At 49.1% G+C, this 12,861-nt stretch overlaps 1 protein-coding gene and 1 long non-coding RNA gene across 8 annotated transcripts in view; one reads left to right on the top strand and one right to left on the bottom strand.

Annotated features, from left to right (window-relative positions):
- DACH1 (dachshund family transcription factor 1) overlaps positions 1 to 4,081 on the bottom strand; it is a 359,657-nt gene extending 355,576 nt beyond the window's left edge. For 2 of the 6 annotated variants that reach the window (XM_048295555.1, XM_048295557.1), the window contains exon 1: positions 2,404 to 4,081. In XM_048295555.1, the coding sequence (XP_048151512.1) occupies positions 2,404 to 3,155 (752 nt within the window). In that variant the 5' untranslated portion in view covers positions 3,156 to 4,081. The remainder of the gene's footprint in view (positions 1 to 2,403) is intronic. The other 4 variants (XM_048295559.1, XM_048295560.1, XM_048295556.1 and 1 more) reach the window with 3 other exon arrangements.
- Positions 4,082 to 4,329: 248 nt separating this feature from the next.
- LOC125322033 lies at positions 4,330 to 11,359 on the top strand. Of its 2 annotated transcripts, none has more exons than XR_007201817.1 (2): positions 4,330 to 6,862; positions 8,222 to 11,359. It is a non-coding gene; the product is annotated as an uncharacterized LOC125322033 (long non-coding RNA). The 2 variants fall into 2 exon arrangements; XR_007201818.1 differs by having other exon boundaries at positions 4,330 to 6,714.
- Positions 11,360 to 12,861: the final 1,502 nt, after the last annotated feature.

The following is a 12,861-nucleotide window of genomic DNA, read 5'->3' on the forward strand; positions in this document are numbered from 1 at the left end:
CAGAAATAATTAAAAATAATTTGTAAAGAAAGAAGAATTAAATGTATTAGAGGGGAAACCCAGAAAGCAAATACAGATTTATCTTCCCATTATATCATCCATTTTGACCAAAACTCACTGACCCACTTTGCTTTATTTGTCTATACTGTAATAATACATTTTGCATACCTATTGTATATCCTTTCCATTAATTTATTTGCTTAATGGATGTATAAGTAAGTCTACTACAATTACGCTTTTTAAGGGTCAAATCCTACTCAGTTCTGAACCCACTACTGTAATTTCTACTACACTAGATGATAACACAGCAGACCTCAGGAATAGCTGAAACACAGCCGATTCTGTGCTGTTGACATAATCAAGCCATGTTACAACCAGGCTGCCAAACCCTTTTATAACCCTGCCAAGTTCAGGAATTGGTGTCTCCATACTCCCCCAACTCCCCCCCTCCAAAAAAAAAAAAAAAAGTTTCTGTATTTCTTAATTCTACACGTTCAAATTAAAATTCACACGGTATGACTGTGGCAAAGTAAAACGTCCATGAGTTTATTTTAAGGACCAAATCTTGGAACTCTTGCAGAGTTGTTACAAGCTACACACCACACGGACACACACACACAAAAACCCCAGCCCAACAATTGTCTAAGAGCAGCTATTAATATTCATGTTGATTCCACATGAAACAACAGCAGAGTTACCCGAGCAGCTACAGTTATGTCAGCGCTTGGAAGTTATTCCAGGCTGTTTTGTCCTGCTGCCCTGAATATTCAGGAACTTCAACAATCCATCCAGCAACAGCTACCGCAGAGTAAGTGCTCTGCTTCGCCTGGCTCTATGCTAATGACTGCCAGGCACCCTCTGCTGAATCGGGGGGGATGAAGGGAGGGAGGAGGGAATGTCACACCCCCCGCCATAGGGGACGGGACGGGACGGGCAGGAGCACGGCATCGCGTGGGGTTAATTCCCCACGTGTTGGTCGTTGCTGCACCTTGAAATCTGGCAATAAGAAAGTGAAACGAGCCCGGTCTGTTTGTTTGGGTATATTGAAAGTAGCATCGGGACTTTGTCCACGACCTCCTCCGTGAGAAGTTCCTGCCGCCCCTCCAGCGCGGCAGAGCCCGAGCCCCCCGCCCCCGCCCGAGGCAGGGGGAGCCCCCGGGAACTGGAGGCGCTTCCGACCGCTCTGATCTCGGGGTCACGGCAGTTATGCGATCCCTTCTCCTTATCGAGCAGATTCAGCCCTATAACCTACAGACTGAGAGATAACAGCCCCATGCTTTCGCCCTCCGTTGCAAAGGCGGCTGCTATTGCATCAGGAATTTCCTCTTTTGCCAGCTCCTTCTATCCCCCCGACACTCCTCCCCGGTTGTGGCAAGTTTGGGGCTCACCTCCCCCCCGCGGTCTCCCAGGCCCTCGGGGTGCGGGGATATCCCCGCACCGTCCGCAGCCGCAGCGCTGCTCCCCGCCCCCGGCGCCGTCCCCGCCACCGCGCCCGCGTTACTCTGCGCGGCAGCAGGATCCAGTCTTGCCAAATCCCTGCCGCGCTCCCGCTGCCCCCCGTCTCCTCCTCCCCGACTGGCAGGGGCCTGGAGCTGCTCGCACCTGCTCCTCGGGGACCGACACCCCCACCCCTCCCACCGAGGAAGCCTGGCCGCCTGGCACCTCTCCCCACTACCCCACAGCAAAGCCGCTGCCACCTCCTCCTCCTCCTCGCCGTCTTCCCGCCCTCCCTCCACCTCCCCCGTTCGCCATGTGGCAACTGCCTTACAGCCCTACACAAAAAGTGCACGTGCCCCCTCGGATGTGTGACAGCAGCTGATGGCCAAGCGGCCTCCATCGCCCCGGAACGGGCCCGACGCCCGGGCAGCTCCGCGCCCCATCCCAGTTAACGCGACACCCCAGTGTCTATGTCGCCGTCCCCCCATCAGGACCGCTCCCCACCCACTCCCGTGCACCCTTCGGGCGGCTTTTTCCCAGGGTTGCCCGCTTTAAAGATACATCCAAGGATAAACTTCAGCAGGGGACTCGCTCAGAAAGCACTTTCTGGCCCCTTCCCACCCCCGCCGGCCCTCCGCTCCCGCGCTGCACTGCCCGCGGCCACCCCTAGCCCCCGACACGCCTCGGCCCGGGGGGCAGGGAAGGGGACAATGACAGGGCGACACTTGCAGGGCGCAGGGGGAGGGGGGCACAAACACGCCTTCTCCTTCCCCCTCTGTCCCTCCGTCCCACCAAGAAGCAGCGCCGCTGGCTGCGGATAAGGCCGGCTGGGTGCCGGGGCAGCGCGGGAGGGGGCAGCGGGAAGCGGCGCAGCGCCCGCCCGGACCGCACCGCGCGGGGGTGGGACGGGGGCGGCGGCGGCGGCGGGGGGGCCGGCGGGGCGCGCGTGTGCCTTGCGGCGCTTACCTGGCGTTGGTGCAGTCGTTGTAGAGGGTCTCGAAATCCTTCCTGGAGATGAGTTTGCAGCGGTTGACCCCGGGCTGGATGGCCCCCAGCCCCCTCAGGATGCGGACCTGCTCCACGTTGCAGACCACGGGCGTGATCTCGAGCCGCTTCAGCTTGGTGTAGACCGTGTGCAAGCCCCCCACCAAGTGCTTCAGGAAGAGGTCGAAAGCCTGGGGCAGGCAGATGAGCTCGCATCCCTCCACGGTGAAGGAGGCCACTTTGGCCCCCCTCAGATCCACCATCTTGCACTCGTTATTCTGGGGGGTGTTCTCCACCGGGGACGGGGTCGAGTACACGGGCTTGCCGGGCAGGCTGCCGGCCGCGCTGGCCGCGCTGGCATTGGGAGTGGAGGTGCTGCCGCTGCCGCCGCCGCTGCTGCTGCCGCCGCCGCCGCCGCCGGTGCCCAGGCTGGGGCTGCCGCCGCCGCTGCCGCCGCCGCTGCCGTTGCCGCCGCCGCTGGTGGTGGAGGTGACTGTGGCCGCCGCTGCCGCCGCCGCCGCCGCTGCCGCCGCTGCGATGGGCTCCGGCCGGAATAGGTTTGTCCCCGAAGCGGCCGGCGGGGGAGCGATGGACGGAGACGGAGAGGAGGTGGCCGACGACGAGGTGGCCGACGACGAGGTGGTGGTGGTGGTGGTGCAGGCGGCAGAAGTTGAGACCGGAGGCTGAGGGGGGACCAGCTGGGTCGGAGGGATCAAAGCAGCCGGTACGGCCATGGTCACATATACGGCGGAGGGGGCAGGGGGAGGGGGGAAAGTTCCCACACACACACGCAGGGGAAAGGGGAAAAATTTAAAAAAAAATATTAAAAAAAAAAAAAAAAAGAGGAAAGGAGAGAAGGGAGGAGGGGGGCGAAGAAGGGGGGGATAACCCCAGATCAGGTGCTGCGGCGAGCGAGAGAGCAGGGGGCAGAGTGAGAGAGAGAACGCACAAAGTGTCCCGCAAGTGGGGACGGAGGAGGAGGAGGAGGAGGAGAAGTCCGCTCCGGGCGGCGGGGCTGGGGCCGAGGGGAGGGGGAGGGCAGTTTCTTTTTGTGGTCCTTGCTCTAGCACCACGTTAAAGACGAAGGTGAAAAGGAGGAGGTTTGAAGGACTTCGGTTCTCTCTGGCAAGTACATTGATCAAAGATTGAGAGGGGAATGACAGAGAGAAAATGAGCTGGGAAGTGCTGGCTGCTGCCGCCGCCGCCGCTCGCTCGCTGGACGAGTTGTTGTTGTCACACGGTGCGGAGGGGAGGAGCTCCGGCAACTTGAAATACCCTTTGAAGCAGCAAAAGGCTCACTCACTAGTATTAACCCAAATTATCCAACCAGGAGCCCGGAGCAGGAAAACAGCGAGAGAGGGAGAGAAGTCCCTCTCCCCCCTCCTTCAGGAACCGTTAGATTACATGTTTCATATTTCACCCCACCAGAGATGAGATGTAATTTTCCCAGCCCTTTTCAACAGTCGCTTGTCAACACAGTTTGAGGAGAAACACGAGCGTCTCCAGCGTTCCCCCAAAGCCGGGCGGGAGCGGGGGAGCCGGGGCGCGGTGCGGGCGCTGGGCACCGCACACCTTGCCGGGGCAGACAAAAGCAGAAACCTCCGGACGGGGCTGTTGCTCTTGCTGCTGTTGTTGCTCTCCCGGGACCACAAACGCTCCTCCCGGCGGGGTGGGAGTTGCTGCCGAGGGTCCCCTTTGTTGCGCAGGCGGCGGCGGCGGCTGCGCGGGGCGCGCACGGGCAGCCCCACGCGGCAGCATCCGCGGACGACTTTCCTGCGGCGGCCGCGGATCGCAGGGGACGGGGCACTACGGGTCAGGCCGCCGAGGCACCGCGCCGGGCGGGCTGCGGCGGCACAGAAGTAACTTGGGAGAGGGGCAGGCGGGCGGCCCGCGCAGGTACGGCGGCGCAACAGGTGTCGGCGGCGCGCAGCAGCCGCGCAGCCCCGGCCCGGCCCCTCCGCGCAGGTAGCGCGCAAAGTCAGCCGGCGCGCTTGCCCGCGCATGCGCAGAGGGGCGGCGGCAGACGCGGTACCTGCCGGCCCGGGGCCGGGATGCGGCTGGAGCGCGTTTGGCAGCTGGCGTGCCGGGGTCCGTCGGGAAAGCCCGGGGCTGTGTTCTGCGTGTCTTGAGGGCACTTCGCACTTTGAAAGGGGTAAAGAAATGGCCATTGGTATAAATGGGGGGGTCTGCAAAATCAAGGGTCGGTGCGTGTGTAGTTCTTCCTGTTTAAAAAATACACCCTCTCTGTAATTAATTGCGATGCATGTATGTACCCATAGCCTTTTTTTTCCTATGTATGCTATTACATGAGACATGACTCACAGGATGACACATCTGTAGAGTGGATAATCTCAACTGTAGTAATTTGGTGCAGGGGAATTTCCACAGTATCAGACATAAACTATTTTCATAAGATCTGCTTGCTTATTGTACTTTAACTTCAATTTACGGGAAATTGTGTTCTAGTGCCACTTAAGATGCCTTTTGCTACTGAAATTTAAGCTATCCTGCACTAAAACCTTTAAAATTGCAAATACAACCAGGAAAACACAGAGCAATGTTTTACTTCGAAGTCTTGTGTACTCATAATTGCACAGAACACTTCTTCGAGCCATTTTTAGGTGGGTTTTTTTGAGAATGCTTGTCTGGAGGAGCTTATACAAGTTGAGTTCCAGAGGTGGGATCCCAGTGGTGGGATCTAGTGTTGCATAAAACTTGTAATTTCAAAGTATAAATGTGCTTCCTCTTCCTTTTTTTTCATTTGTAGAAAGCCAACTCTGTATATATTTTCTTTCCCTCACCTGTTCTTTTTGCATGTCATCTTGTCTCACACCTTCTGAAGACAGATCAGATCCATAAGAAGATCAGGAGAGAGCCAGACACGCGTGATAATTGCCACTTGGAGATCTGGGTGACCTTTGAATTAGGAAACCTACCACTTCATTTGTTCTCTACCTTTCTTACAACATGATGCTCACCAGCCCTTCTGCTTTTCTACTTGCTCCCACAGATAATTCTCATGGTCCAAAAGAAAATGTAGTTTGTAGGGGTTTGGGTTAACCTTGGTGATATCAATGCAACACTGGGATTAGAAACCTAGAAAGAAAGAGATTTTTTAAAAGGTTCAAGACTCCTCAAAGCTTCTGGCATGGTAAGTGTTTCTAATTGTTATGGGGAGTGTCTCAATTTAATTTACCTCTCACCTATACTGACACACTGACATAAACCAACAAATCCTGGGGTCATTCTTTGTAAACTTCTCTAGATTACATTTCTTTTACTTGCTGACCCTTCCATGTAATGATATTGTTGAGTGTTTTCTTTTTCTCTCTCTGAGTTGATATCAGCAAAACTCAAATTACTGTAACTGATATTTGAAAATTCTCCCTGTGTCAAGTGAAGACTTACGGTGCTGAAATCAATAAGACTGTTTAAAATTCAAAGACCTGCAAATCGTTCTGTTTGTCCTTTGATAGGGCCTGGGCTGATTAAAATGAGACCAAGAAAGCTTAATTGCTGCACTAATTAAGAAGTCTTTAATTTCTTTCCTGGAATATTGTTTGAAGCAGGGTTTCTGTTCTGCTCATGTAACTGTTCAGAGCAGGTATTCTCTCTCTTCCTCTCTTCTTTTTTCTTTTTACCATTTTTGTGTATTAAAATGCGTGTTAAAACAGTAAGATGTATTGACAGTGATAGTAATTTATTGCTCTAAAAAAAGACTGATATGGAGTTCACTATTTTATTAAATTACAATTTTGAGGGCAGCTGGAAAGGGTAAAATGCAATTAGAAAATGCATTGTAGCTGTTGCATTTTAAGGAATTTGAATACTTGATTGACAGGAGATAGGATAGTACATCAGCTCCCTCCCCCATCTTCAGTTATTATTGATAATTAAATATTTAAATTCAGTCAGTAAAAAACCCCAGAAAAGTATTTATCTTCTGAACGTGTGTGAAGGAACGGACCGGGGGAGGAGATGCATACAGAAAATAGGCACCTGGTAAGGATGAATAGTGTATTATCATGTTAAGTTCATCCACAGTTTTTTTCCTGCATTTCTTTGGAATTTATTTTCCTGAGAAATACCTTTCTGTCTTGTATCTTATCTTACCCTTGTTTAGTGACCTATTTTGTTCACCATTCCTGAAGAGGAAAAACTAGATGATTTCACAAAGCTTTCTGTGTGATCAATAGAGTAATGTTTTAGGTTTAATCATGCTGCGTTATAATTCTGGCAAATGACTGCCGAGCAGAAGATTCTAAGAAAGGAGCAAGTACTGGTGAAGAGAAGGTAAGTTCTGCTTTGCTTTAATCTCAGGTCTCGAGCAGCAATCCCCCTTTGAGGAGCTATCTGTTATTTAGAGGGAAGACTGAGAAAGAGGGAGGGACCTCATACTGAATCCCTCCTGCATCACTCAGGAAAATAGACTCATAGAAATGTAAGTGTGTGAAAAGGAATCCCTTTTTGCTTCTCTTCCACCAAGACATTCACTAAACATTGACAAACACTGTGAATACAGTTGAGATTGATGAGAAGTGTTGTACCAGTAGTAAGAAACTGGGTACTGCAGTGCTGGTTTTTTAATTGTTGTGTTATAGTCAAAGTAGCACAAAACCTTGTCCAATACAAATACAGACTGGATTCCTTTCAGTGACAGGACAAGTAGATAACATGCTTAATAGATACAAAGGGAGATTTGCCATTCCAAGCACGATGTCACGCTAATTATGTTTACTCTAATTGAAAGCAAGGTTTTGGGGAACCTGAAATTACTCATAGGATATTTTTAATAGCTGAATAATAATAAAGTGCAGCAAATGTTGATCACAAACCTTTTGGTCTTTCAAAAATCTATTGGAAAATTAAATGAAAAGTGGAGTTTGGTACAAACAATGCCCCAGGGCAAAAAAACAACTAACACTAGATTTTCCAGTCCAGCCATAACACAAATCAATTTGAGCACACTTCTATGGCCAGACTGCCAGATTGTTATGACTGCTAATTCACTCAATCAAACAGTACATTAGTACACCGGGCACAAACAGCTTTAACAATAGCATACATTTCTGAACAGTCCACCATATATCATAAAAAAAATCCAAAATTCATGGCAAGATTGCTTTCACATTCTGTTTACTACAAATGGTATTTACATATGGTGCCTGCCTAACAAAAAAAAAAAAAAAGTGGTGGAAGAATGAAAGTGAAGAAACTTCAGGAGCCATTAAAAATAACTTTTAAAGTCTTTAAAAACGAGAATCTGGGAGCACTTGCTCCTGTTTGCGCTGGTGTTTAATGTGAACATCTCAGCCGGAAGGCTGACAGCAGTGGCTGGCCGTCCCCAGCACAGAGCTGGATGGGGAATTGCTGCGGGCTTGGCAGCTCGCACACGCCCTGCCTAACCCCGGCACTTCAGTGCTAGAGCGTCTTTTGCCGGCTTTACTCCCGCGAGTCAGCTCACTGGCTCCGAGGGTGTTCACCGCCTGAGTAGAGGGGCAGGATTTAGCCCCAGGGAATATCTCTCAATTCTTCCCCTTCATCCCCACGAGCAATGGGTGCTATCCCCGGGGATGCTAACTGGTGCTCCGACCAAGGACGCGCTGTACTGAGAGATGCGATCACCGACGGCTCGGGAGCCCTCTCATCCCTTCCCTCCCTCTTCGCCTGCATCCGACACACATACACAAACACACATACGCCCCACACACACACCCACGCACAAGTGCATATATGCAAATTGCAAAAACCAAACGCCAATTAAGCTACTTGCTTATTTACTTTTTTTTTTTTCCTTAAGTCGCCGTTCTGACTTCAGAAAAGGCGTTTCGAAGTCAGTAACTAAAACAGCCCTTCTGTCGATCTGAGCCTCTCGGTCACGTTGCTGCTACCAGAGCCACATGGTGAAACGGATCGGGTCGTGTTCCCATCCCGGGCTGGCCCGGGATGGATGGATGGATGGATGGATGGAACAGTGGCTGGCCACTGCCTGCTGACATTCACCTGACAACTGACAGCCGAGCAGAAGAGCTGCAGCACGGGGAGGAAATGATAACCAACTTCCCTGCGTGTTTTAAATGAGGGCTGGGATAGACGGGGGGCCGTCTATGGTGTTTGAGTTAGATTTGGGCTCTCATTAGAGGTCTTCAGTCCAACGTGCTAATTCACCTACCAACAGGTAGGAAGAGTCGCTCGGAGCAATAATCATGAAGTACAAAGCCCTTGCCATTAAATTATGTTAAAGCGGTGATCTAATCTGAGCTGCCCTTTGCCGTGCCTTCCCCCCTTTACAGAATTAGTTCGCTCAGCCTCTCTATCCCTCGCTCCGAAGCCAGGCTAATCGGAACACTGGCACCGGGGAGCCGGCCCCGAGTTCAGTGCTCCTGGCTCTCCAATGCCGTCTCTGCCGATGCCGGTGCTCCTCGCCCGGCAGCTGGGGGGAGCGCCTGAATCCTCCTCCCTCCGTCCCTCCCTCGGCCCCGGCGAGTCCGCCGTGCCGCCGCCCGCGGGGCGATGAGAGGGGAGGTGGGCGGCGATCGGGCCCCCGCGCCCGGCCGGGCGGAGGGCGGCGGCTCGGCTGCTGCTCTAGCACTAATTGCTTCCCTTAACAATAATAATAACAACAACAAAAAATGCACATTGCCTTCTTCTTTTTATATAGGAACTGACAGCCTGCGGGACGCAGCCTCTCCTTCCTCATGTCACTTAAGTGAATGGAAAACATGGAGGGGGGGGGACCTTTGTTATTCTCCTATTTCAAAACAACCAGACAAACATTATTAATTGGTTTTTTTGGGGTGGGGGAGAGGAAGTGTTTTTAAAAGTCCGAGCCCTTGCTTGAAAAGTTTCAGCACAGAGCGGAATTTTATAGTTATAAACTCTGGGTAAGAGGGGGATGTTATAAATGGAAGTGCTGACACAACCTTAAGTATAGCGTGTAAACGGCTATGCTATAATATCCATTAAGCAGAAAGAAAAATAAGATGGCTGATCAATAATTTATACAAAGAGTACCAACTGCAGACATAATAACTGTAATGTTTGCAAAGCAATCTCTCGCTCTCCAGGCTTAACAGTAAACTAGCGGGGCTGTTAATTTCCAACTCCTACAGGTAAGAGTACAAACAAATTACTTAAACTTGTATTTTGCTCGATATTTTGCATGCCTCGGTAGGATAAAATACAATTTAATTACGATGCAACTTGGGCTGATTGAGGAGCCTCCGCCTCCCTCCCCCTTTCCTCCTGCTCGCCCGCCTGCTTCTCCGAAGGGACCTTCTTGGGCAAAGCTCAGCCCGAGAGACAGGAACTGATTGCTTGGACGGGCGTTGTAAACGGGTCGACTTTTGGGTCACTGTACTTCTTCGGAGAGTTATTCATACACGGAAACAAAATGAAGCCATTTAACTTCAAAAGAAAGTTACAAGGTTTTCCAGTGCCACGAGCTGAAACACAATACCCCCACCGGCCCGATAAGCATCAGCTGTCAGAGGACAATGCACTGGCTTTCCATGCATCAGGCTACTGGGGAAAAAAAAATCTGCTTTAGGGAAAACCAGTGCTTCTTCCACTATCATAAACGAGAATAGGCAAGCAACTGATCTCTTCATTGACATGGGAGCGTTATCTCCCATTTCTGTCTACTGTATTTAGGTAGCAAAGCAGAGGAACAAAGTCTGAAAGTTGCTAAGTAGACTCCTATAACGTGCCCAGGCTGGTTTTTTTGCATGTCTCTTGCAATAGTACCAAAGAGATCACTTCTTTCTTAAATAACAAGAGGTAAATGTGTCAGTGGAGGACGTTTTTTGAAAATTCTCCCCCATGCCAGCCTGGACAAAATACCAAAGTTATGTTGCCAGCCACACAAAAAGAAACTCATCTTTAAAGTGGAGTGCACAGCTCTCCGACAGCTTCAGCTGTGCTTCTTTGGGACGTCACGGGTGTTTTGTGTAGTAAAAACAGAGTAAGAAAGCCAGAGACACCTTAATTCTGAGCCCTGAGCTGTGTCGCGGGGTGCAGCTCTACGGGGTACAGCTTAACAAATTTAAAATAAATAAATAAAAGCTGTAATTTGCCTACATGCCTCGTGCTTGTTACCAGTGACCTCTCCCAGTTCAGCTTCAATCAAGTACAGTAACATAAATGACAGCTGTGCAGTCCGCAGGCAGACGGAGTCCTTCGCGTGAAGGCAGTGGTTCCGCCGCCCCGGCTGCCCCCGGTGCCCGGCTGGATGCAGCGTGGAATATCGCTGCTGGGAGGAACGGAACGGAAAGTGCAGCGCCCACTAGTGCCCGTGCGGGCGGGGCAGCGCTCCCTCCGCGCCCCTCCGCACCCCGCGGAGAAACCCTTTCTGGGAAAGGAAATGTGCGTGGAACTGGGGAATGTGGTGCGGACAAAAGAAGGTTTAAGCCCATCTGTGGCTAAAGTAAGGATTTGTTTCTCCATTGTCTAAGTGTAAACTTAGAAAAAGCAGAAATGGAAAAGTTGTCTTTCCCCTGCTGCTCCCCATCAGTCTGAGGAGGTGTGTGAATGGGGCAAGTGTTTCACAGGCAGCATCTTCACACTCATAGTGAAGGGAACTGGAAGGGCTGCCTGGCTGTAAAGCCTTGATGGGAAACATGAACAACACCAGACACACTTCTGAGCTTTGGATAACCCTCACCCCCCCGCCCCAACGCTTGAAAACTACAGAAGATTTGTGAGGTATTTCCATTAGGACCCATTCTTTTCTCAGGTGTTTTGAGGTTGTGTTTTGGGGCTTTGTTTATTTTTTTTTTACACATGAGAGACTGTTCCTGGGCAGCATTTTGATTTTCTTGGAGATTGTCTGATCTCCTTGATGTGGAGATGAAGATGAACTTTGCAAGGAAGGCAACAAACAGCCCTCTGGATAGAAGATACCAAGCAGATAAGCTCAAAATAAACTTTTGCAATGGCAGTGAATGTCTCTTGTATTTACTTATTATTTGTTGTGGATTGGGCTACTGGTTAATGTTCCCAGTCAGTTCCAAGCACTTACAATGGTATCCAGCATAATATAATTTCCCATAAGGGTTCCCAAAGCTGTAAGAGGCAGCTTTGGATTATGTCACACACACCGGAGAACAAGTAGGTGACAATGAACTAGACCTGTCTTCTTCTAACTCTGTCATGAAAAGCTTTCAGTAAACCATTGGTTCACATTGTATAAATGTCTTAGGATACTAAGACCTTGTTTAGCAGAGAAGGAAAACTCCAAATATGTTCACAAGCACCTTGGGCTCAAGGTCTAAAATCCTCTGGTGGATGACGAAAGGCAGACCAGGAATAACATGTATCTCTTCTCTACCTCTACTGGACAGCCACACCTTTCCCTTATTTGTGCTGGGCATTCTTCATCAATAATAAGAACCAAAATATACACCTGAATAGTTCCCTATGCCAAAAATTTGTTACACAAACCCATAAATATGGAAGGCATTAAATACCAAACTAGTTTAAAATAATTTGCAGTGATTTCTGATTTTCCCTATTTTCTCATTTCCAAAAAAGAAAAAACATCCACTTATTTTAAAACAGGATAACACTTGGCATGGATATAAAGCATTTTAAAAAGTTCCTATGTCTTTATGGTAGGGTAAATGGGGTAGTAGGGCCAAAATAAGTTCCCTTATAATACAGACGAACTGGTTGTGGATAATGGTGAAAGACTTTTATTAAGACTGTTTGTTTGAATTCGCTGTTGTCTGTTCCTCCTCAGTGCTCAGTGATTTACATGCAATTGAAATTTATTAATATGAATACTGGGTTTTAAGCTTATGTATTTAAGTCCTTATACCAAGTAAATTCTTGGAATATGTATCCAATAAAAATAGACTTATAAAGATAGCAGTTCTGCAATACATTCATAGCTTTGGGTGCAGCTGTAGTTCTGTAAGTAGGGACTTAATATTGGAAAGCAAGAATTTGAGTCACAAAAGAGTAAAAAAAAAGAGACCCACATTTTATCCTTATACTTTGAAAGGAAAAGGAAATTTTCAGGGAAAAGCAGTGAATACATTGGAGTAAGAAACAAATTTAAGAAAATCGTAAACATAAAAGAAGGTGAATTACAATAATTAAATTTTATCCACACAAAATACTTTTTAGTCAGAAGTATATAGTAGCAAGTTTGTTTTATTAAAATTTGTGCTTCTAAACATGTGAGTATAAACTTAAGATGTATATTTCAAAACAAGAAAAATGAACTACCACCATTTAATTGCTTTCATCTAGCTGGTTAGAAAGAGTTTTAATTGTCGTGCTTTTGCTTAATTACACCCTTCTACCTGGTGATCAGTCTCAGGCAGTTGAGGATTGTTCTGTTTTCACACGTGAAGAGGGACAGGGCAACTTAGATCCACAACAAAACTCAGGTTCCACACTCGTACTGCCAATTGTCTCATGACTTAGTAGGTGCCA

Source organism: Corvus hawaiiensis, chromosome 2 (assembly GCF_020740725.1).
Source record: "Corvus hawaiiensis isolate bCorHaw1 chromosome 2, bCorHaw1.pri.cur, whole genome shotgun sequence".
Classification (NCBI taxonomy): Eukaryota; Metazoa; Chordata; class Aves; order Passeriformes; family Corvidae; genus Corvus; species Corvus hawaiiensis.